Below are 24,996 nucleotides of genomic sequence, written 5' to 3' on the forward strand. Positions count from 1 at the left end.
TCGCCATCTAGTGGCGCTTGGCTTGAACTGTTGCTTCGTCACGTGACCCACCTAATCTTTCCTGCCCGGGCAGAGCAAAACATTAAGGCCATTATGGCCATTGTCGTCACGGCCAAAACGGGCTCCTGTGTGCGCCCCGCCAGCCAACAACATTAAAACTAAACGTTTATGTTATTTACGCATACTAGTTCATACAAAGACAACGAAGTAGTCGAAGTGATTTAAAAAAAGGTATGACGTGCTCGGGCTCACCTCGCGAGATTACACTTCCGGTTGATGACGTCGCTGTCTCATCCTACGTTTTTCCTGTGCGTTCATGCAGCCTGTAGCGCGGGAAACAACCAACAACAAGCTGTGTAGATTTGAGGCAGTAAAGTTTGTGGAAATACATTACTAATATCCAAACGGACATCTAACATGGATCCCGCGGAGGTAGAGTTCCTTGCGGAGAAGGAGATGGTGAATATAATACCGAATTTCAGTCTGGACAAGATCTATTTAATCGGGGTAAGTAAGCCAGATATTTTTGTATTTCCTACAATGATAGAGGTGACTGTTGTACTACTCAAGCAACGTTCGCCACATTAGCTCGACTTCAACATTACTTTTAGCCAAACCTTACAGTTTTTTGACGAGCTTTCGTGTATTGAGATTTCAGTTTTCCATATCTGCTGTTGCATGTGTCAGTGGCGTTAGTGTTACGTCAACGCATGCAGACAATTCAGCAGCTGCGAGCTACACAACGCCATAGTGTTTACATGCTCATGGACGTGGTGGGTGTCACGCATGGGTGTCAGGTTGTTCTGTGTGACAACAACGACCGTGTTCAGCGCTCTAAAGTCAGTGTCTTTCTGTCCTCAGGGAGACCTGGGTCCTTTCAACCCAGGACTTCCAGTGGACGTTCCTGTGTGGCTGGCCCTTAACCTGAAACAGAGGCAGAAGTGTAGGATTGTCCCCCCTGCGTGGATGGATGTTGGTAAGATATACAGCAGGAACCAGAATAGTTCATCTTAGGTCCAGGTGTTTGTCATGACTTCATCATTCCAGCACATGGGAATATGACTGTCTTCTTGTGCATGCTTTTAACACATCTAACAGTAAAATCTGCTTTATGTCTGCAATGTGCAAAATTAGGTTCGTATTAAGTTAATGTCATAATTTAATATCATTTACACTATCTAATCAATTACTATGTGCAAATAGTTATTTATAACACCTTTAAACATTTGGAAAGAGTCAAACTGTCATTTATAATACTACCACTTTAATGTGCAATATGATATTTCACCATCACATACACTGTTTATTTGCATTTACTTTCAAATTTGTATTTTTATAACGCTTAACTTTTGTAACACTTATTTTTCACTTATTTTGTATTATTTGTTTCTGTGTCTGTACTACCACTAGAATTTGCAATTAACTTGCAATTAGCTTAAAGAGTTTAGACCTTAAAACTGATCCACTCTAACAGGAGTAAATAGTGCACCTGTGTTGGTTGCACTTTTTTCAGCTGCTTACAGAGTATTTTTCTAGCAGCTCAAATAATGGTGTGTTTCTAATAGTGTTTGGCCAACAAAGCAGGTCTGAGGTACATAGGAATATGATGCATCACAGTGACTGCATAGGATATACTTGTTTATGCTATTATTTAATAGCTCAAGACGAATATATGATAATGCCGGCCTTATGGTCTGCAGATGCCAGGTGTGCTGTCCAATTCTTTCCTCCTTTGTTGCGTAACAGGACAAAAGCCGGCAAGGAAGAAAGACAAAAATTAAACTTGTATGACCGGCACATCTGGTGGAAGTCAATGTGTCTCCTTAAATGACGTTGTTTTTGATGCTTGTTGACACCACACAGAGAAACTGGAGGAGATGCGAGACCTTGAGAGGAAAGAGGACACATTTACGCCTGTTCCCAGTCCGTACTACATGGAGCTGACCAAACTGCTACTCAACCAGTGAGTCATATCAGCCCAAGTGGTAACGAAAAGGTTTGGGGGAAAAAATGCTCCCATACTGCCAGCGCATGTGGCACTCTATACCTCACATGATGATGATGGTGTTGTGTGTGTCTCCTCTAGTGCATCAGACAACATCCCCAAAGCAGATGAGATCCGCACACTGATCAAAGACATCTGGGACACACGCATTGCCAAGCTGCGCCTCTCCGCCGACAGCTTCATCAGCCAGCTAGAGGCTCACGCCAAGGTAAGACTGATCGCTTAGTTTACACATACTGTTTACAGGATATTCAGTCAGATCATCGATTAGCCAAAAAAAAGTTTTGGCAAGAATTTTTAGTCATTTTCCTACCCACATTTTGGCTTCTTAAATGTGGATTTTTAATGGTTGTCTGTCTTTACTCTGCTGCTGTGATAGTAAACTGAATAGGAAGCACATTAGCTGGGACACTGGGAATATGGGACTTGTTTTTCTTCCCTCTATTTGATCTCATAGACTAAGCTTTTAAAGGTTCAGTAAGCGGAATGGTCAGTTTAGCTAACTTCCTGTCAGTGACTGCAGTTAGCAGTCCCCTCATCACCGCATTAATACACTGCGGTCTTTAAGCAGCGAGTTATCTAGCATCATCTCAGATCCGTAAGTGTGATAAAACATGATTAAAAACCATCAAAACAGACATTGGGAAGGATTTTTACCTGCTCCGCCATTGTAGGCTCATACACATTCACCCGTCTGTCGCTCTGCATGTGCACCGGCAGTGAGACGGGTGCCGTTTTGTAGCGTTCTCTCATCTGATTGGTTATCAGTAGTGGGATCCCCGAAAAGTTTATTTGCCGATTACATGCAGAGCGAGTGACTGAGAGATCGGCTTTATGAAACGCGCACACTATATAAGTGATCACTGTTTGAATAAAGAGCGATTTAACACTTATATAAACATAAATAAATCGCTTACTTCACCTTTTTAACTGATCAGTTGCAAAAAAAAATAAATAAATTGGTTGCACCACGACAGGGTATTTGCAACATAGCTACATAGTATATGTGTATGTGTACAATCTCATTGGTTTGTATTGGGTTTCAAGAAGAACATTTAAGCTCAAACATTCATTGGGTGAAAATTAGCTCTCAGAAACACTCTTTGAAGTTAGAAAGCAAGATTAAAAGCGACTGTTTCGCTGTTTGTTGTTCACTGCAGCAGGGCCCACAGTTTTGTTTACAAACATATTCTAGTCTGACATTTGGTTCCAGGTGCCTCAACATAATTTTGATTTCATTACGATATAATTATTAAAAAGTCAGAATTGCACGTAGAGAACACATTTTTTGTAAAATAACTGCAAGCTCTTTAAATATCAAATACATCCCCTTCCCCAGATACTGCATAGTACACCTTTTAACTGAACATGCTCTCTGCTTCTGCCTCCCTCCCTCAATAGCTGGACAATCTAACTCTGATGGAGATCAACACCATACGATCGTTCCTCCTCGACACTCTCAACTGCATGTACAAACTACGCTCCAACCTGCAGCCTGGCTCCAGTAAGGGACAGTCCACCGACTATTGATACGCAAGATGGCGGCCATCTTGGACACATTTTAGATATTGTCCCAAGAATATGAGAGGACTGGAGTTAGAGCCTTGGACTGAGGTGTCTACTCACTCACCAGACACTTCAATACTCCAAAGACTGTTTCCTCAGAGACTCAACCCACCACCTGTATGGTAAAGGCTGATTGGAACTTTTTCGACTTTTTAAGAGAGGTTATGTCTTTTTGGGTAAGAGGTGCATTAAACTGTACATATTAAAATCATGTGGGCTGTGTAAGTATCGGCTGTTTCATACCTGTGAATATTTCATTTAGGAACCTCACCATAACGTTTGTATGTTGGTAAGAGACAAAATAAATGTATTTTTGTGTGTCAAGGGGTTTTTCTTGTTTTTCTTTCTTTATACTTTTCACTACAATTTGAAGAAGAATCATCACACAAAAAGCTTTTCTCTGGCTTCACACCTGTGTATAGTGAGTAGACATTTTGCTGAACAGAAATGTGTAAAATCTCAACATGACAACTGGCAGCACCTATCTCTCTCCATCTGAAATCAACACTGCAGTATGTAAAATATAAATCTGGTTGGTGTTCTGTTTAAAAACATATGAAGAATGTTTGCCAAGAAGAGTCGAGAATTTTTTTTTCTTGGTTTTTAACATATGCTCGTATGTTTACAGTGTTCCACCCACCTGTGAAAAAAAACCTTAAAGGTTCAGTAAGCGGAATGGTCAGTTTAGCTAACTTCCTGTCACTGACTGCAGTTAGCAGTCCGCTCCCTCGTCCCCACATCAATGCACTGCGGCCTTCAAACAGCGAGTTATCTAGCATCATCTCAGATAACTAAGTGTGATAAAACATGATTAAAAAAAACATCATAACAGACATTGGGAAGGATTTGTACTTGCTCCGCCATTGTAGGCGCATACACATTCACCCATCTGTGCTCTGCGTGTGCACCGGCAGTGAAACGGGTGCCGGTTTGTAGCGTTCTCTCTTGTGATTGGGTATCAGTTTCGGGATCCCAGAAAAGTTTATTTGCCGATTACATGCAGAGCGGGTGACTGAGAGATCGGCTTTATGAAACACGCACACTATGTAAGTGATCACTGTATGAATAAAGAGCGATTTCACACTTATATTAACATAAATAAATCGCTTACTTCACCTTTAACCTACCAGCAAACAGACCAAGGTTGATATTGAACATTTTTGAAATATTTTATTTTTCTTTTTTGTCTGAAATCACAGCCATATATTCATAAATACCTAATTACTACATTCAACAAAGAATATATTACATTACAATGAATTCAAACAAGTACATTTTTTTTAAAAACAGGATTTCACAGCATCTAGACATCCTCCACTGAGTAACAGGGGCTATTGCATGTGGGCGTGCGTTAGGCTGGAGACGCTAGGGAGGCTGGGTAAATGGGTTCACTGTACTGCACCTCCCTCCCTGGGTCATTGGCAGCTTACCTCAGTGTACATACTCCCTCACTAACTCATCGGCTCTCTTCTGCTCTGTAAAAAAATGACAGACGATCCTAAGAACTGGCCTGGGACTTTATTAAAAAAAACTTATGATTTTATAAGGAATTATGTGTCGGTTCTTGACAAGCACATATTTGAATGGTGTCAGACATACAGCAGACGCTTGTGATGTAAGATGTTAAGTCCCTGATCATTGCAGTTACGTGTTTGGTCTATCAAGTGGACTGCCACTCATTCACATGCTCCCAAATTCTTGAGGCACTTGTAATGAAGTATGAAGGGGATTATTTGTGCTTTAGTTTGATTTTTCTATAAACTTTGAAATACTGGAATCCTTCTCTCACTTCACACCAACCAACACACCTCTAGAACTCTTGCGGCTACCCCTTAAATACATGCTTTTTGGAGTTTTCAAATTGCACATACAACCATAAGGCTGAGGCAACATAAGTTATAGGGGCGAATGTCAGTGGCCCAAGCTCAGGGCAGAGCTGACAAGAAGGATTAAGGGCACACAGAGGAAGTAAATTTGATTTAGCTGGCCTGTCTGATTTTATATGTACTTAACTTGGCAGTGCCCGGTTTGAATCGACTTTTGTGGTGTTGGCATGTTGGCAATTTTAGTAAGTAAGGCTATTAAACATTGGAACATGGCCATTCTGGTTTGAATGTTGTTTGGCTGTCTAATTGCATCTCAATTTAAGAATAGGAACCCAGAATGCTACTGTGTTTTTTTTCATTTTGGCACTATGCTGATAAGGGCTTAATCTTGTAAGGCGTAACATTATGCAAAGCGTCATATAGAGTCCAATGCTATATGTAAATGTCATGCAAAGTGGAGTGGAAGGTCCAATGGTAGGAGAACGCATCAGGAACCAGTTTAGTCAGCTGGCTGATTAAGAGACTCTTCATGTCTTAAAAAAATAATCAAGTATGACAAGTGACCAAAACAAAACAATAGAAACGTATGTCACTGTGGATGTGTATAAGAGACTAGTCATGCCATCAGCAGTGAAGCGGACCAGTGGAGTTGTTGTTGAGAAGGGCATTCAAACAGAGAGACGCATGTTGCTGTGAAGGGAAGGGGATGAGCCATATCTCAGATGCCAGATGAGGTGGCTGGGACTCAGCTGCGCAGTGCCGAGAGAGAGAGAGAGAGAGAGAGAGAGAGACGGAGCGTATCCTGTGTTCTCTCTCACTCGGGTTAAATGTCTCAAAATGAGCTGTTCTGGCCAGCAGCAGTACAAACACTAAAAGCAAGGCTTTTCTTTTCCATCCCCCCCTCAAAAAAAAAGCAGAAACATATAAAAATGGCAGGCTTTTTTTCTTTTAAAAGAACAATGATTAAAGTAATAAAAACATACAAAAATTCTTTTTAAGTCTTCATATTATATACAATACAAGGCCGAAGCACCTCTTTAAAATTCTTATTCTCAATTTTTTTTTTCTATTTCGAAATAAAACATTTTTCCTTAATTCTTTCCAAAAAAATGTGCATTTGTCTAAGTTCTTCCCTAATTTTGAACAGTTCTTTGTTTGTAACACAGTACCAGCAGGTAGTTCTTCAGCTTTTTTTAGATTCTTAAGTGCATTTTCCCAGTCCAAAAGCTCGTGTGGCCACTGTGATAGAATCAGTCCCGGCTGGGCCAGGAGCCTTTTGGAGCGTTCAAGTCTCTTGATGACACACACCCCCTCCTCTACTGGGGTAGAGCTGCTCCCTCATTGGCAGGATTGTCTTTGTAGCTTGTGGCGGTGAGGGACGCAGGGACCCAACAATAGAGCAGCAGGGACTGAAGACTGCTGTGAAAAGCAGGTGCATGTGTGTGTGTGTGTCCTTGTGTGTGAGTTGGTGTTGATCTTCAGGTTCACCTGCCCCGTGCTCTAACTGGGAGGTTGGCTACATTGGCACACGTTAGCGGCTCGAGGCACAGTCCCTGGCTGGCCACAATCCAAAGACTGCCTGTCCTTCACTGTATGGTCCTGTATCATCCATCTATCCATTCACTCACTCATCCATTCATCTTATCCAGCCACGTGGACCAGGCCATGAAAAATAAACTCTGTGTGTCAGTCTGAAAGGGGAGGAGTCCCGGGCCTAGGGGGCCTATCAGGTGGGTGTGTTGGGGGTCACCTGGGAGGGTAGCCTTTATACTGCCCGCCCCTTGGCCAGTGTGTCTGTGGCAGCGTCAAACACTTCCTGAAGTGCTCCAGCTCTGCTTGGAGCTTCTCCCTTTCCAGCGCCAGCTTCTGTCTCTGGGACATCAGCTCCTGGACAGAAGAAATCATACAAACAAGTTAACACAAAATCAAGACGACAAAGATTTAATCCTAATCAATAGACACCAATACATCTCCAGTTAAAGGAATGATTTCTGATGCCTTGCCTTGAACTATGAGAGTGAGACAACAAGCTAAAACTAAAAAAGTGCAACTTTTCATCCATTTAAGCCATTCTGTCCACCCCGGGTATATACTGTACATATTATGACTGAAAATCAAAGAAGAATGGGTGGAGAGGAAGGGAAATGTGTAGCAGGTGAGTATTGATACACCTGGGCTTAGAGATGACTCAAAACCTGTTAGAAGGCACAATAACAATGTCGCTGTGTATGCATAATCTTACCCCCATGCTATGAGACATCTGCTCAGCAGTAAGACTGAGGTTGTAGTTCTGAGCTTCTAGTCTTCGACACTGGCTCTGCAACACATGTCGCTCCAAACTTTGCTCTAAGGACGAAGCCAGAATTGGAGAAAAATGGGGAAAAAGAAACAATAGAGTTAGGGGTTAGCGGATGCAGATGTAGCACGGGTAAAAGTTCATTCAGATGCATTTATTAGAGAGGGGTAATAAAATACACCCGTTGGGTTGTTTGTTTTAAAAGGCTCAGATCAGGTCGCTATTAAACTTGTGTTGAAAGCTGAATACCACCCTCTAGTGTTGAACGAGTGTCACAACAACTTAAAAATCAATGCTCTTCTTGTGTAGTGAGTGATTTAAACCACCAGTCAATACTTGACTGAGTACACACTTGATGAGATTTTGAGATCAACACTTGATCTCAAAATTCCATTTCATCCAGGAAGAAAGGGTAAAACTAAACCATGAACCTATCCAATGAGGTATTGGTGGCTTTTACATGAGGTATGGGTTATGAAACCTATCCCTGCGTTCCGAATCGCATACTCTTTCTTTTTTCTATTCTACATACTACGGTGGCGCTGAGCATTCACCAAATAAAAAAAAGTTTCACAGCAGGATCTCGTAATTACGAGATAAAGATCTCGTAATTACGAGATAAGGATCTCGTAATTACGAGATAAGGATCACCCTCTCATTCATCAATAACGATGTCTGTGTGTGTGTGTGTGTGTTTGTGTGCAGAGTGCAGACGAGGTGAACCTAGCCATAGGAAAACGTAGGCAATAGCCTTGGTTTCCGGACTACAATGGGCCCCATAATCAATACAATTATTTTAAATATTTGTTTACTGTTCATTCATTAATCAGCGATCGCATCGGGTAGCCTACTGAGGGACATCTTTCGGCTTTGTGATAATCACATTTACTTATTTATTTCATCATAACATTGCGCCGTGATCTTGCCTCTTGCTTTTACATCCGTCGTATCCCCATTTGTTTTCATATGGAGGCTCTGTTTATGTGACGTCACTTCAGGTGCGCACTGGATTATGGGTCAGAATCGCCCAAATACGATGCTGTTTTCAACACTTGGCCGGATGTAGTAGACATTTTCTTTCTAACCATCCTAAATCTGGCCACAAGAATCGGGACATCCTAAATCTTTTTTTCTACCATACAAAATAGTAGAAAGTATGCGATTCGGAACGCAGGGCTATATATAATACAGGGTGGAGGAGCCATAAAAACAGCAGCAGCGTTGATACCACAGCATGTTCAGTGTGGCTGCATGCTTACCTTCAACATATTCCTGATAGGCTTCAAATATGGATTCGATCCCCTTCCACTTGGAAGTAGGCGGCTCCTCTTCCTCCTCCTCCTCTTCCTCCTCTGATTCGTCAGGACCAGACATGTCCTCCCTGGTCCCTGAGGCGTCCCCCCGGTGCTGCTGCTGGGGGGGGACAGGGAAGTGCTGGCCGTTGGGTTGAGAGTGTGGGGGATGCGAGTGTGGATGGGGAAATGAATGATGTGCGTTGGGGTAAGATTGTGATTGTGATTGTGATTGTGATTGTGATTGGGGCTGATGCTGCTGCTGTGGCCGACCAGGGGCGCTCTGAAGCTCTGGAATGTTGTAGTGAACAGACGACTCCTGGAGGTGGGACGACTCCGACATCCCCGACGCGCCACCTACAAGGACAGGACGGGAGAGAGAGAGAGGAGGGGTTGTTAGACTTCATCCATTTTTTATGTGATTTCAATTGGTGGTGAAAGGATTGGTTGGTTATGCTAGGGCCATACATAACAAGAAAATGTCCATCACAAATCTCGAGATCGGTGGGTTTCTCAGAGCAACAATCTACAAACCGAAGGTATTCAATCATTCACCATAGAAAGCCCGGAAAAACTAATAATTATTCAAATTTGAAGCAGGAGGGAAAACGTGATTTAAAATATACCAAGCATTCCAATTTGAGTCTCAATCAAATCACATGTTCAGATTTGATGTTACTTATGTTTTGGTCTGTTGATTGGACAAGGGATACAACTAAAAAAAAGTTAACCCGAGATTTTTCGGACTAAACGATTTCTTTAATTAAGTGGAAAAATGAAGGTCCTGCCTGACCTTTTACCCCAGCCTTACTGCTGACAGGTGGTCTCCCTTTTCCCTAGCCACTATACCGTCCTGCTGCCCGTATGCCTTTTTACCTTTGTGTTTCTGCAGAGCCTTCTGGGTGGACTGGAGCACTGATTCGTGGAACTGCTGGGCGAATTCCTCTGGGGTGAAGCTGTCCCAGGGCTTGGTGCGCCCGTTGCCGCTGTGATGGCCCTCTTTAGCCTGCAGGGGGAGCGGAGGAGGCCTCAAGCTGTTGAGCAGGCTGGAGCTCCGCTTAGCCACTGGCCCCTCGCTGGGCCCCCGGGCCTTATCTGGGTGGACAGCTGGGGAAGGGGGTTCCTTTGGTCTTAATGTCTCCCCCAGGGACTTGGGATGGCCGTTGGGGGATGACGGGCAATGCGAGGAGGGGCTGTGTGGTCGGACACTGTGACTGTGGTGGTGGTCTTCTGATTCACTGGGAGGCGGGGCTAGTGCAGAATCTGTAGTCAAATGAACATGTGTTAAGTCGTGATGAGGTCATGATTGACATTAATACAGAACGCTGCTCTTTACAGAACGCTGCGATTAGATGTTTTGAGTTATGCATCGCCATCTCCTACCCAGATACATTCTAGAAATGTGTAAATAAACTGCTCTTCAGGAAGGAGAAAGTGTTTTTATGAGTATGTTCATGTGTCTCACCAGAGATATCTGCTGGAGGGCTCTTACATAGTGGATGAGGGGCATGTCTGATGGTGTCCAAGGTAACGCTCTTTTCTTTAATGGCTTGAAGCAGCTCCACCACCCTTTCATTATCTGAGACATGAAATGTAACAAATGTAACATGTAAATCTTTGTAGCATTAGTCCTGTCTGTCGTTTTTTCACAATTTAATAAGCGCCTATATCTCCTAGAGTGTGTGTGTGTGTGTGTGTTTGTTTGTATGTGTGTTCATAAAAAGGGGATTTAGTGTGGGAGGTTGTATGCTGCCATCTGAAGGCAGCAAACAGTAAATCAAGTGGATTAAACTAGGATCACTGTAAACCCATAGCTGCCACTCCCAATCCCTTCTCAGTGTGTGTTTGTGTGTGTGGCAATCCCTCATCAGTTTGTGTGTGTGTGTGTGAGTGTGTGTGTGTGAGTGTGTGTGTGTGTGTGTGTGTGTGTGTGTGTGTGTGTGTGTGTGTGTGTGTATAACTGCAGACAGAAACCTAACAATGTAATGTGAGGCATTACATTATGCATACACTATTTAATAGGGGCTGTATATAAGGGGTTTGAGGTTTAAATGCATGTCCATTGTTTGACCCCCCTTTTGATTTCCTTCTAGGCTGGAGTCAACATGTTAATGAGAGTGCAGTGCAATGTAAAGCAGGCAGAGCTCAGCCATAGTGAAGAGTCAGCAGGCTGCGGAGCCAACAGAGAATAACTACTACTTTCAAGTACGCAATCAGTCTCCTCCATTAGTCTGCTTAAAATGAGACGTCAAAGACAAGAGACATGATAGGGGTAATGGACGGGGACGTTTCTATGTCATGTAAAGGGCACTGGGTTAGGTCTGTGATGGAAGTGGCTTCTGACTAGCTCCAATACTGTGTGCAGTGCTATGCCTTCGGATACAGCTCAAGCAATTATGAATTTTACAAAAAAAAAGGACTACAAACTATTTCCTTCACCTAATTCTGAAATGTTTACCATTGAAGGCAATGGACAAAGATTCCCGGGCTCACTCTTTAATTAAAAAAAAGGGCATATAAGAGCCATGGGTTATTTAATTAGGAATAGCTAAGAGGGATTGTTATGCACAGTTTAGTCTTCCATTCATTAAGTTCTTTAAACATAATTAAACAAAAGAGTTGGTAATAAACTAAAGACCAGTTCTAACTGACAGAATCACCCGTTTTAATTTGGCAGGCTTCTTTAAGGCGAGACACGGCGGACAAAAACACTGTGTTCTAAAGCGCTGGTCAACATTTAGATTTGTGGTTCTTTTGCTCCCATAACATGCCCTGTTTCATACTGCTTCTATACTAACCTATTTGTAGTTTTAAAAGAGACGTAGTTAGATATTGCCAAATTTGCATATTCTTTCAAAAATAAAAATAAATGTATGTAAGTAATCAACTGGCAAAGTCTCATGATGATATCTATACGTGAAACATTTGACCCTATTCACCCGCAGTGTGCCGCGAGTACATGCTCCATATATCTGAACATTCCCAAGGCCCCTACCTTTCCTCTGCTGCACAGTGACGTGGGACAGTCTGAACATGGTGAGGAAGCGCTTCTTGTCCTCCAGCTGCGGCGCTCTGTCCATCTCCTCGGGGGTGAAGCGTGTGCTGAGTTGTGCAGGGGGAGGGGGGGTGCGTTTGGACTGGGAGGCCGGTGGAGAGGGGCTGCGCTCCCTCAGCATCCTCCTCCTCTTCCTCCTCTTCTGCTGTACCAGCGCATTCCGCCGGCCCGTAGTGGTCAGGCCAAACGCGCCCAGGAAGTCAAGTTTCTGTGCAAAGAGGTTTAAAAAAAAAAAAAGATGAGAATAAAGTCGAATGCTTTGTCGTGAGTGCTTGTGTGTGTGTGTGTGTGTGTGTGTGTGTGTGTGTGTGTGTGTGTGTGTGTGTGTGTGTGTGTGTGTGTGTGTATGGCAGGTGCTTTACCTCTGTGGACTCATCCAGTTTGAGTGGTGGCTGCTCTGCTACTCTCCTGAGATGGGCCCTCACTTCTTCCTCATCGCTCTCGTCGTACGAGTCGTCCAGCTCATAGTAGTAACCTGCAGCCAAGCAAAGAGGTCAATATACGGACGCCACACTTTCTCTAAATTCTTTTTTCATAATGACATTTTATTTTTAGTATCAACAGACAATCACAGAATAAGAAACAATATCAATGATGTTATCCTATTAAAACAATTCAATTAAATTAAAGTGCAAGGCATATTAATAGATTACAAATATAAAAACTGAAGGGAAAGTAGAGGGTACCAACATGAAAAAAGAGATACGTTTCACACACACAGCATTTTTTAAATCCTCAAATTTTTTTTTACTATTGCATAAATTTAAATAAAGCCTGATTTGTGTGTGATTTGACATTATCAGGTGTGTGCCTACTAGGTACCTTTCTCCCTGGCCTCCTTCCTCCTCTTCTCCTCCAGGTCCAGCTTGCTGACAGGCCTTCGGTGCAGCTGAAGGACCTCATCGTAGATCAGTGCCGTGGGGTCTGGACCCATGGACAGTGCTGCTACCTGGCCGCTCCCTGGCCCAGCGGAGACCATTGCCCCCTGGCCACTGTGTCTGCTGTGCCCTGGGTGTCCCTGGAGGCTCTTGAGTCCAGTGGCGTTGTTGCTTTTCACAGTTCCCTCCAACTCATACTGGCTGGTCAGGGACAGCGTCGCCCGCTGCTGGCTGAAGAAGGACTGGGTGGATTTCTCCAAATCGGCCAGGAATGTGTTGGGCTCGGGCAGGCCGGGGGGAGGGCCCCTCAGCTGGGCATACTTGTCCATGGAGCCCCCTTCTCTCCGCCGCGTTATCTCTTCGTATTTAGAGGGCCCCATGTTAGGGGCCAGTCGACTGAGATCGTAGTGTCCCATCCCCGAGGGCTCGTGGTTGCGTCTGGAGTCTGATGCTGTGTCTATGAGGGCTGCGGGGTTCCACAGTGTGGTTGGAGGTGGAGGGTGGTTCTGGGGTTGATGGGGTTTGGGGGAGATAAGGGGTGGAGGGGCGCCCAAGTGAGGGTGGAGGTCCCGGCTTCCTGGGTCATGGTGATTTGGTATGGGCCTGTAGAGATATAATAGAACAGGGGGTCATGTTTTATCTGTTAGAAAAACACTCATGGTAAATGGACTCCACTTGAATAGCGCTTTTCAGACGCAAAGCAATTTACACTGTTTTGCCTCACACACACACACACACACACACACACACACACACACACAATAGCAGCAATGTGTAAGCCAACCATCGTGTGCCATTTGGGGTTCAGTGTCTTGCCCACTGGCACTATGACATGTAGCAAGAGGTGGGGATTGAACCACCGACCCTGAGATAAGTAGATGACCAGCATACTTGCTTAGCCAAAGTCGCCCCGATAGTATGGGGTTATCATGGTTATGTAAAACAGTTCAGAGCCCATATTACCTTCTAAAATGGATGGGTTTAAAGTGGTTTCTCTAAACACACGTGCAACCAAGACACACCATAGTGGCCGGTGCTTATATGCATTGCCAATTTCTCTCTATCCCTGTCAGCAATGTCTGTGTGTGTCTGTGCAAAAACAGTGTTATCAAGCCCAGGCAGAGTAGCCCAGAGCAAAGCGAGGATGTGGCCAAGGCACACAATGTCCTCCAGTTATACAGGCCTGTTTTTGATCTGTTAGGTCCTTATAGTGTGGCACGCATTGCGCGCACACGCACACACACACACACACACAGGGAGGGATAGTGAGAGAGATAGAATTCAGAAACAGATCTACTGGGAAAGACGCCTGCAGAAACTCTCCCTGACAGACAGGCAGGAAGGCAGAGAGGAAAATGACTGACGTAGGGAGGGTATATGGCAAGATGGATTCCTTGAAAGGGCATCATCCTCAATGATATGAGAGAGAAGAAGAATATTCATATATATATATAAATAAATAAAGGTACATTACTAATGGCATGGTGGTGGGGGAAAATGGCAACAGTGAGGATGAAAGCAAGGCAGATGGCTGATGGACACTGTCTCGAGCTTCTTTCCAAATCAATCCTGGCAGGAGTGCACACTACATGACCAGGCAAATTATCTACGCCTCCCTGTTTGTGTTTGCATGCCTGTGTGTGTGTGTGTGTGTGTGTGTGTGTGTGTGTGTGTGTGTGTGTGTGTGTGTGTGTGTGTGTGTGTGTGAGTGAGTGAGTAAATGGGTGTGTTATCTGCAATCTGCAGCCTGCGAGCTGTGATTATACAGTAGGGGTTACTGATAGCAAATATGTGTGTCGCTCCTGCTCATACCAGTCCAGCGCCCCCTAACCACCACCAGCTTACATCTGAATCCCACACATACAACAGCAACACAGACACAGTGCGCAACAACAAAGGTGGATAAGTAAGGGGAGCTTATGCTGTGCAAGGTTGAGAGGATTAGCCGGGAATTAGCCTTTGTGTATCTTAGCTGTCACACTCGCTGCCTGTTTGAAACCCTTAACCCACTACCCAATGAAACAGCGGTAATCAGGACCCCACTTAACAGCCTACAACCACACGTAAACATAGCTGCCTTGCTTGCCTACATGTCAGGCCTGGAAGGAAGCATGCACTGAATTAGAGTATACATGTGATGCCTCTGACAGGGGTTTATCTTTTTTTTTGTGTCCTGCCTGAAAACAAACTCATAAAGCATGCCAGCTTCCGAGGCTTCGAAAACCAGGCTAGCATAGACCGACAGCGCCACACCAACAAATACTGTGTGCACTGGAGGCATGCATGCGTTTCGGTGTTCAACAAGACCCCAGAACTGCTCATCTCTATCAGATAACTTGGGCAAAACAACTCTGCATTGGCCAAGTCACGTTGAAATTAAACGTGGATTCAGAAATGCAGGACAACGCTTGTTGTAAAAAACACTTTTTGTCAAAATCAGTGAATATCTCCTCACGATCCGCTACCTGTCCCTGCTGTGTGTGCACTAAACAAAATAAATAAATAAATAAATAAATCACAGCCTAGGCTCTGTAAACGGTGCATGTTGCTGGCTATTGTGGACACCCTTTGTTTTACATGCCCTTTGTTTACATACCAGATTTTGAAAATAAGTGTGTTAGACAACAAGCAATTCTCCAGAATTGCTGTCTACACCTTTAAATACCACCACCATGCATGATATATTGATATATGGCTAAAAGGAAACATTGCTCTGAGTTGATTAGCCTTGTGTGGTGTTATGTCTGACCTGTGTGAGTCTGTCCTGTGGTCCTGTGGTTCCCCCGGCCGGCCCAGGTCCAGGTGCTGGTCCAGAACCTGCTGTCTGAACTCAGACACCTGGTACTGCCGGTCCTCCTTCTCCTGGCGCAGCTTACGTTGCCGCGCCAGCCACCTCTCCTCCTCGTTGTTCCTCTGAGCCAACATGGCCGCCGACAGCCCCGCGCTGGGCCCCATGTAGAGGCCGTGGCTAGAGATCAGACCCGGGATGGAGTGATGTGACTGGACCATGGCAGAGTGCAGACCTGGAGGGACCGCTTTGGGAGCCAGAGGGGAGGACTCTTTGGTTTTATCTAAGCAGGGAGAAAAGGTCGGGGGTTAACATTCTGATGCAAGAGCTGCAAGCTGCTTATCAATATATTATTTCTGTTTTTTTTAATTACTCAAGTGAATCTACTAAATTTTTTCTATCGTTTTAATGTATTTTTATGAATTTTTACTTTATTTCACACATTATTTGTCTGTTTGTCTTGTCATCCTATGATGTATGTTATGAGTTTTTATACCTGTATTCATACTAATAAATACATATATAAATAAATATAAATATGTCGATAAAAAGTGGACAAGATCACACATTGCTTGTTAACTATGAAGGAAGAGTGTGATTGCTGCTTGGGGAAACTACAGGGGCAGCATGGACACATACCAGCCCGATTAGGGGTGAGTCTCTCTGGCTTGGTTCGGTCCTCCTGGCCCCTCATGGCATGGAGCTCGGCCAGATAGTGGCTCTCCATGGCCTTGGACGCCTGCAGCTCCTTCTCCCTCTGTGCTCTCTCCTTCTGCCTCTCCAGTTCCCTCTCTCGCTCTCTCTCCTTCTCCCGTTCTCTCTCACGTTCCCTCTCTCGCTCCCTCTCTCTCTCCAGCTCCTTCTCCCGCTCTCTCTCTCTCTCCCGCTCCTTCTCTCTCTCCAGCTCCTTCTCCCGCTCTCTCTCTCTCTCCCGCTCTCGTTCGCGCTCTCTCTGCCGCAGCTCATCCTCCAGCTGAAGCCTATAGGAAGTGAAGGGGACAGGGGCAAACAACAGTGTAAGAGAGGTGAAATGGAAAACAAGGACACTCCATAATCACAGCTCACTGCTGACATCCTACTGAGTGACTGCATGTATGAGTGAAATAAAGGTGGAGTCAGCTATTCTGGAGAATGCTTGTTGTCAAAATCACTTTGTCATAATCGGTGAATATTATCTTCATGATCAGCTACCTGTCCATAATGTGTGTGTGCAAAAGAAAACCCAGGGGTTAAACTAGTCTTTTTCAGCGCACACACAGTACGAACAGGTTTCGGATTGTGCGGATATATTCACCTATTTTAACATATGATGAACAAGGGGTTTCTCCAGTATTGCTTAATGCACCTTTAAGTGGGACTTTACCTTTCAGACTGCAGTGCCGACAGTGAAGGGTGCGTGAAGTCTCCGGGGTAGCGAACCCCTGATAGATGCATGTGAACGGCGGAGGGATGCATGGGCGGCATAGCTCCCCCTGCTGGCAGCGAGTAGAACGGTGACCTCAGAGCGGAGAGGCAGAACGGGTCATCCATCCTGGGAGAAGAGGATTGCAATGAGAGGGAAAGAAAAGAGAGAGAGAGAAAGAACGAGAAGAAGTCAGTCTCTTGCGTGTGACAGTGCAGCGTTCGCTTCCATTAACCCATGAGCCTCCGAAAGAAGCCACATCACTCCCTTAGTCCTTCTTTCCACAAAGCAGCATTGCAGTGACTGTCAGCTAACCTCAATCTCACACAGCAGCCAGAGACTAGTCTGTCTGTGTGTGCATTTTTAGTTTTTAGTTGTGTATGCGTGTGACATCCCCTGCTCATCCCCTCATTAAATCCATTACAGCGCAGTGTGTGTGATGGCTGCTGCAGTCCTGTGATCTCGCTGGGGTTGACAGACCAGTGGCACGCAGCCTGTTTGAAAGCCCCAAAGCAAGCAAGAGAGCTCTCAGGATTATACATGGTATACATTTAAAAAAATGTATGTATTTCATAACAAAACACTGCAAATTGATTTTCCGCTGCTGGCGTTGTTTGTTCCCTGTGATAACTGTGCTGTCTGTCGCGCGTATATAGAGAACACTAAAGTACTTAGAAGAAAAATCGAATCTTCCTTATTTGAAAATGGACAAACGGCAGTGGTGGGAAAGATACATCTCATCCCAGATGCATGAGCGGCTCAGCAGTGCTTTGCATGGTAAACAGAAAGCATGGATGAACAGGCCTCGGATACATCAAGTTAAGAGGCAAAACAAGTCTTGCCTCCCTTTTTTACGTTCATATTTCATCCATAAGTGTAAACTAGCTTGGGTAGAGACAAGGGAATAGCTTTTTTTTTGTCCAATACTGCAAACAATATTAGGGACTAATATACATTTTGGAACACTGTCAAAATGCTTGGTTTATGAAGAACAGCACTGCAATGTAGCACGCCCTATATAGCATCATTACAGCAGCTCAAAAGGTTGTAAATGACATTACTGCAGCCTATGGCAATAAACAGAGATGCACTGACTGTATATCTATTGTTAAATCAATCTCTTAAAAGCTTTTTGACACGGCTGACCGGGACATTTTCAAACAAGAGGCTTCTTAGCAGCAGCCTGTCATATGAATTATTTATTTGTTTTGTTTAGGAAGCCCATTAGTTATTACCGTAGAAACAACTATACGTCTTGGGGTCCACACACAGATGATGCAGTGTATAAAGAACTCCTATGGACTCAGTGGATCCAAGTCGATAAACTCTATCAAAGAGTGCTTAGTGCAACAATGTTATAGTGTTAAGTGATACAGTTCACCATGACATGTGGTTCAAGAGAAACCCCTTCCTGCCCATGCTGAGTCTATGAGATGGGTTATTATTGTGTATCTGAATTCTGTCACTTTGCTTTGTGTTTATCTGGGATGTTGTGTGTGTGTGTGTTTGCTTGTTTGTGTTTTGTTTGGGTGTGTGTTTTAACGGCCACCTGTCTTAGTCACATCTCTCATGAACTAAATGAAAAACCCCCCAGTTATATCATCATACAGATAAAGAGTATCAACAACATATCTTAACTCTGGGAACATGAATTCAAGGTCAGCTACGCACTAATGTGTTAACTGCTGAGCGTAAGCAGTACAGATGCTTAGTTCGGGCCTATGCACTGCTTTGCACAATTTGTTCTCAGGGGTATTTTGGTGCCAAGTCAACGAAACAAATGAATAGGGAGGCTTACCTGTATGGCGTGAAGGAAGGGTGGGGCAGGTAGCTGGGGTGGTAGTAGGCAGCTGCTGCAGCTGCAGTGGCGGGGTCCAGGCCCATGGGCAAAGAGGGCATGCGGAGGGCATCCTCCGTCGTGGCATAGGGCCGGAAACCACGCAGATACTCTTCTGGTATGGGACCAGGTGCATTAGTCAACTGTCTGGGCAGACTGAAGGAAGGAGCAGGGGTAGGGGCACAGCAGAGAAAAGCAATGGTTAGTATGATTTGTATGTGTTCATAGAAACTTGTGCAAAATGTTCACAAATATTTGTAGATTCTTAAATGTATTTACATGTTACATTAGCACTACTGATACATCATTACAGTTACTTCATAAGATAGACAAAACTGTGAGAAATCAGATATAGAATTCGAAATTGGCATTTGTGTTTTCTTTGACCGAGTGTCTGCAAATCTCATCTCGCATTTTAGAAATGTTGAAATGATTCCAGCAAAGTGTCCACCAGTGCCAACAAAAAAATATTTGTACAATTGTTGTGGCCGCTATTTCCAGTGAGTTTAATGAACCCATACATAATTGATCACACACTTATATCAAGAAGAACAATTCAATTTGAATTGAAAACGTGCAAACTCTGCGAATCCAGAGAAACAGCCAGAGCAGTGTGTGTGTGTGTGTGTGTGTGTGTGTGTGTGTGTGTGTGTGTGTGTGTGTGTGTGTGTGTTTGTGTGAGACTCACTTGAGGGGCTGAAAACGTGAATCCTGCATGACAGCGCCGGGGCTTAGGCCAAAGGCATAGGGGTTTCCCAGGAGGTGTGCAGGGACTGAGGGGCCACCCTTCTCCTGTTGGAGGGTCCCCTCTGCACCCAGACGTTCCCTGCTGGCCCCACGAGGCCCCGAGTCAGCCTGAAGAGAAAGAGACAGAGAGAGAGAGATACAAACAGAGTGAGGGAGAGAGTCTTTAGTCATTGTGTCGGGAGAGACCGTCACGGTTGTCATGCTAGGCCATCGTATGAGGGGGGAGATGGGGGGAGAGAATAGGGCTGGTTATGCTGCGGCAGCCTCTCTTCCTATCTCAGGCCTTTTTATCCATTCTCACACAAACCCAGCTCCATGTAAAAACAGACGGATCAACATTTCTCTCTGGGGAATATACTTTACATGGGGGAAGCCAGCAGAGGGTGGTATGAAGAAAAAAAGGGCCTCGCTTTGTTTCTCTAAATGTAAACGAGGGATTTCATCTTTAAGATCCATTAAGGAGCGGTAATGGTAGACGGACTAACAGCAGTGCTTCTAGAGAGAGGGTGACTTTGATCTTCTTGGAAAGGTGTGTGTGTGTGTGTGTGCGCTAACTGACACATCTACAGGGAAGACAACAAAGTCCAAAAAAGCAACACATCCCTCTGCCATCCTTTCTCTCTCTCTTCTCTTTCACCTCTTTCTTTCTCCCTTTGGCAGCAAACCTGCTCTCACTTATCCAATCCCACAACAAACACACACACACACACACACACACACACACACACACACACACACACACACACACACACACACACACACACACACACACACACACACACACACACACACACACACACACACACACACACACACACACACACACACACACACACACACTCACACTCAGCAGGCACATGCACCATTTCAAAACAACAAAGGCACACTGCTGTGGGAGTGGAGTGTGCTTTTTTTTGTGAAGCTTTGGTTTTCCCCTCTCTGCCTACAAATGCAAACACAGAACAGAGAAAACTCACAAGCCTTGTACGTCATATAAGTACATTGACTATGGAGGATTGTACAGTCGAGGGGGATTGTCCAAGCAAGGTATGGTGGAACAGATAGCTGAGTTAGGCATAGGGGTTTGAGATGAGATAGCCTCCCTATCTCATCTCCCACAAGAACAAGACCTGAAGTTGAGATTGTCAATGGAACCAATAGAAAGTATGGAAAAGAAAGGAGGAAAGAAGAAGGGAAAGATAGAGATGAAGACAACGAAGAGGAGTGGCAGTAGGAGGAGAAGGCAGTTATTGTCCCCTACTAAATGAACCTCTGGTCTTCCTGGGAGGGGTCTCTACAGCAGCACTGTCCTCTCCCACACACTGCTGCCTCTTGATAAAATAAATCCAATTTGGGGAGCCATTACCTCCGCGTTCTCCTGTTCTGCCTCCACTGACCCGGGCTGACACTGATGCTTTAACATCCCGGCTTAAATGCCGTTAAAGTTGAGACACCCCCACACCGCTCCAGCCCCCCTATTGTTTGTAAGACGCCCTCCCCACTTTCCAGTAGTTTGATTTCACCGTTTTGCTCCGTGTTGTTTGTTGCGCTTCACTAAACAGTAAGGCACTCTACGCCCACCCCCCACCTTACTTCTTCTATCCCTTCAAACCTTTATGAGCTGAGGGAGGGAGGAGGTGGACATCCCCCTTCAAATCAGCAGCCAACTGGAAAAGAGGCTCAGTCATACATTTCTAAAGTCAATAATCAGACAGTGGATTGGGCTCTCCTCCGTTTGCCCATTGTTCATTCACCCTTTCGTCCTTTTTTCTTCATCTGCCTCATTGTCCGACACGAGCAACGGCTAATGGGTGGCTGTCCAGAAGTCTTAATACAATGCCTGTCATATGATCAATTCTCTAAGCACACTGATGACAGCTTTGCTAACCAAATGATCTGCGATTGTCAAAGCTGTCTTTAATTGCTTGACTTATATCCCCGATGCTACAGGTCTGTGTATGTATTAATGTTTGTTTTGTTCCCTGCTTAATTCATAGTGTCAAAAGAAAAATATGAATATGTACATCTAGCAGTAAGGCTGTCTTCACATCTATTTTTTTGCGTGCGCTTAGTCCCCGTTTGTGTGTGTCTGCAGATGCATGTATGGATGCACGTCTGTAGAGAAAGACATGCAAAAAAGGTGTAGGTGCAACAGACCAGCACTGTGAAAAAGCAATGCACACCACAGGAGGCCGAGCCTTCCATCCCCATTAGAGAGGCACCTTTAGTCACTCAGGCACCTACACATGCACCCAGCTGTCACATTTTGACCTTTCACCCTGCCAAAACACACGCCTTCTATTCTCAGACACACACTATTCACCGGCAGTCTGCCATAAACACAGCACAGAGCGCAAATACAGGCACTCAACAGACTCAAAGACACGTCCATTAACAGCCATCTCCCTCTGTGTGTGAGCCCGGCCCCTGTAACCCCCAGCGAGGGTGGGAGACCCCGCGCATTGTAGTGCTCTCGTTTACGCCTCTCAGATGGAGCCATGACTCCAAATTGCCAATTAAAAAGCAATTACAGGCAGCAGCGGGAGCAGCCTCCTGCAGTCATTAAAGCAAAATGCCAACGCACCAAGCCCTCCCTCTTTTGCCTATCATCTCCCCCCGCCACACACACACACACACACACACACACACACACACACACACACACACACACACACACACACACACACAAGACAGACTCATATCTCAGCCAGAGACACCAATCGACCCTTCAGAGAAAGCAGTACACACACACACACACACACACACACACACACACACACACACACACACACAAACAAGCTAGTTGGAAGCTTTACAGGGGGGTTCCTTAAATGATTAATTGTAGACAGAGAAGGGGTGAGAGACGGAGACAAGGGGTAAAGGGCAAAGGGTCAAGGTACAAAATGCCAGGGGTCCGACCTTTTTCTTCATCCTTCCTGATCAGCAATTAGCGACGGAAGCAAAGCGCAAGAGGCTTTGGTCATTGTTTAAGAGGGACATGTTGATGGCGTCTATATGTGAGTGTCCTTTACTGCCCCAGGGCTTCTTTTTGCGTGACCAGAGATGAGCTATGTGCTTACCCAGGCGGCACTGAAGGAATAGGGGGAGATGATACCACGCCAGCATTGGTGACGCATCCCCCAACCCAACCACCTCTTGTCCAGATCACCTCCCTTAACCCCCTCATTCTTTGGCTGGGTGGCCTCCAGCTTCTGGGGACACCACAAACCCAGTGACACGACCCTTTTCAATTTGAGCTTGACCTCTTTCTACACACACACACACACACACACACACACACACACACACACACACACACACACACACACACACACACACACACACACACACACACACACACACACACACACACACAGGATACGCTGGAGAAAGTTCAGACTGATCAGCGAGTGAGAAACAAATATTCGCGTGAGATGTTGTGTGGATGTTGAGGGTTCCCTTTTAACTTGATTCCTTTCTTTTTGAAACTCATCATGTTGAAGGAATGGCAAACGGGGTGACATCGTTGGGCTAGCTCCCGCGTCTCTCAAGCCCCCTCCCCAGCTCTGGTTTGACCCTTGACCCATGTGTGGAAGGGTCATTTTGTAAAAGGCACAGAGGGTGAGGGTTGTGTTGATGGGTAGGGGGGGGATGTGTGGGCTTGTGTTGTCCAGAGGGAGAAGACAATGGTCTACATTCTAGCACAAACTGCTGCCCTGATGACCCCTTCGCCATCCCCCTGTCTCTCTCTCTCTCTCTCTCTCTCTCTCTCTCCATCTCCGGGGAACCGTCAAAGTGTCTCCGAGAGAGTTTTTTTTCTTTTTGCCCGCATGTTGCCTAGCGCTGTTCATCGCCGTGCTTTTGGCCTTGACTATTAGCCCTGAGCTGAGATAAGAAGGCTTAAAGCAAGGCCATAATCCATAATCCACTCCTTATCAAAGCAAGCAGCTCTCCGCCCCTCTCTCTCTCTCGCTCTCTTTCTCTCCCACTACGTTAGAGAGAGAGAGAGAGAGAGAGAAAGAGAGAGAGAGAGGGCGCCGGGGTGACGGGGCGGCAGACGCACTTGACTGCTTGAGTGGAGAGGGTTAGGTTGGAGGTGGGGTTGGGTTAGGAGGGGTGTTAGAAGGCTAAAGGCTAGGGGGGGACTCAGGGCGGGGCTGGTCCAAGGGCAAGTGGGCTAAGTGGGAGGCACAGATGTTAGCTGCAGTTGAGGCTGTCACCCCGCCGTCCCGCTGGCAGCTGGCATTGTTTAACACATGGAGCCATAGAGGGATGGTTATAGGGGGGAGGGGGAGTTAGACCTGCAAGCTATGTCACATGTACGTATGTCTAAATACATATATACTGCCACACCATGGGTTACAGTACCATCTACAAACCCTATTAGAAGGTGGACTCAGCGATTCTGGAGAACGCTTGTTGTCAAAATCACTTTTCTGTCAAAGTCAGATCATTTTTACTTGTGTCCTTAAGTGTGCTTGAACAAAATATGGTGTTAATACATAGCCTAGGCTCTGTAAACAAAGGGTATGAAAACAGGGGCCCACCGTAGCTGGAAACGTGCCCGTTTACAGAGCCTAGGCTGTGGTTCAACACTGGATTTCTTTTTCAGCATGCACACAGTTCTAAATACAGGTGGCAGATCATGGGGAGATTTTCACTGATTTTAACAAAAGGTGATTCTGACAACAGGCATCCTCCAGAATATCTGACACGGCCTTTAATGCCTCGAAAGCTTGTGTGAATGAATGCATGTCTGAATGAGATCATTTGAATACTGCTTTAACAGCCAGATGAGCACCGGAACAATCGGAGAGCAACTGAAAGGAGAATATAAAAAAGGGAAGATAGAGAAAGGAAAAGAGCAGCACACTCAAGGTCAGCGTGAGCGGCATGTTATTTGAATGGGACTTCTTTCTTTTTTTTTTACCTGGCGTCCCTCGTTCCTCCAGAGGCCGTTGCTAGTCTTTGTTGGAGCAATGGTGACTACAGGGGGAGTGTTTGGCACGCTGTGGCCTGCTTGGGGCACCAGGCCGGGGCCTGGGCCGAGGGGACCTCTCTTGGGCGTGCTGACTGGAGAGCTGTGGTTGGTGGCCGGGGACGATACTGGAGACGACTCACTGCTGATGGAAGAGGCAGCTGGAGGAAGACAGAGACAAATGACATGAGGAAAAGAACACAAGACAAGCTTAATAGTCTCTGGGTGGCTGTGTTAATAAAAAGGCAAATTTAACAACAGTATCATCCTGTAAGCTCCTCCAAAGGGATATTAAAAAGGAGTTGCAGCACTACAATGGAAACACA

The 24,996-nt window shown here is 45.3% G+C and overlaps 2 protein-coding genes across 6 annotated transcripts in view; one reads left to right on the forward strand and one right to left on the reverse strand.

Moving 5' to 3' along the window:
* Positions 1 to 348: 348 nt before the first annotated feature.
* On the forward strand, positions 349 to 3,835 carry gins2 (GINS complex subunit 2). The gene is made up of 5 exons (XM_080034635.1): positions 349 to 507; positions 862 to 976; positions 1,864 to 1,963; positions 2,087 to 2,213; positions 3,407 to 3,835. The coding sequence occupies exons 1-5, from the start codon at positions 418 to 420 to the stop codon at positions 3,533 to 3,535; spliced, it is 561 nt and encodes a 186-aa protein (XP_079890761.1). The 5' UTR covers positions 349 to 417; the 3' UTR covers positions 3,536 to 3,835.
* Positions 3,836 to 4,739: 904 nt separating this feature from the next.
* gse1b (Gse1 coiled-coil protein b) overlaps positions 4,740 to 24,996 on the reverse strand; it is a 179,795-nt gene continuing 159,538 nt past the window's right edge. For 4 of the 5 annotated variants that reach the window (XM_080029878.1, XM_080029880.1, XM_080029882.1 and 1 more), the window contains 14 exons: positions 24,623 to 24,831; positions 19,634 to 19,800; positions 18,907 to 19,101; positions 17,070 to 17,237; positions 16,346 to 16,686; positions 15,668 to 15,989; positions 12,863 to 13,521; positions 12,403 to 12,515; positions 11,981 to 12,248; positions 10,451 to 10,564; positions 9,862 to 10,248; positions 8,953 to 9,342; positions 7,640 to 7,743; positions 4,740 to 7,284 (listed from right to left, as the gene is read on the reverse strand). In XM_080029878.1, the coding sequence (XP_079886004.1) occupies positions 7,144 to 7,284; positions 7,640 to 7,743; positions 8,953 to 9,342; positions 9,862 to 10,248; positions 10,451 to 10,564; positions 11,981 to 12,248; positions 12,403 to 12,515; positions 12,863 to 13,521; positions 15,668 to 15,989; positions 16,346 to 16,686; positions 17,070 to 17,237; positions 18,907 to 19,101; positions 19,634 to 19,800; positions 24,623 to 24,831 (3,578 nt within the window). In that variant the 3' untranslated portion in view covers positions 4,740 to 7,143. The remainder of the gene's footprint in view (positions 7,285 to 7,639; positions 7,744 to 8,952; positions 9,343 to 9,861; positions 10,249 to 10,450; positions 10,565 to 11,980; positions 12,249 to 12,402; positions 12,516 to 12,862; positions 13,522 to 15,667; positions 15,990 to 16,345; positions 16,687 to 17,069; positions 17,238 to 18,906; positions 19,102 to 19,633; positions 19,801 to 24,622; positions 24,832 to 24,996) is intronic. The other variant, XM_080029879.1, reaches the window with a different exon arrangement.

The sequence above is a fragment of the Ammodytes marinus genome (genome assembly GCF_949987685.1).
Source record: "Ammodytes marinus genome assembly, chromosome: 1".
NCBI classification, from domain to species: Eukaryota; Metazoa; Chordata; class Actinopteri; order Uranoscopiformes; family Ammodytidae; genus Ammodytes; species Ammodytes marinus.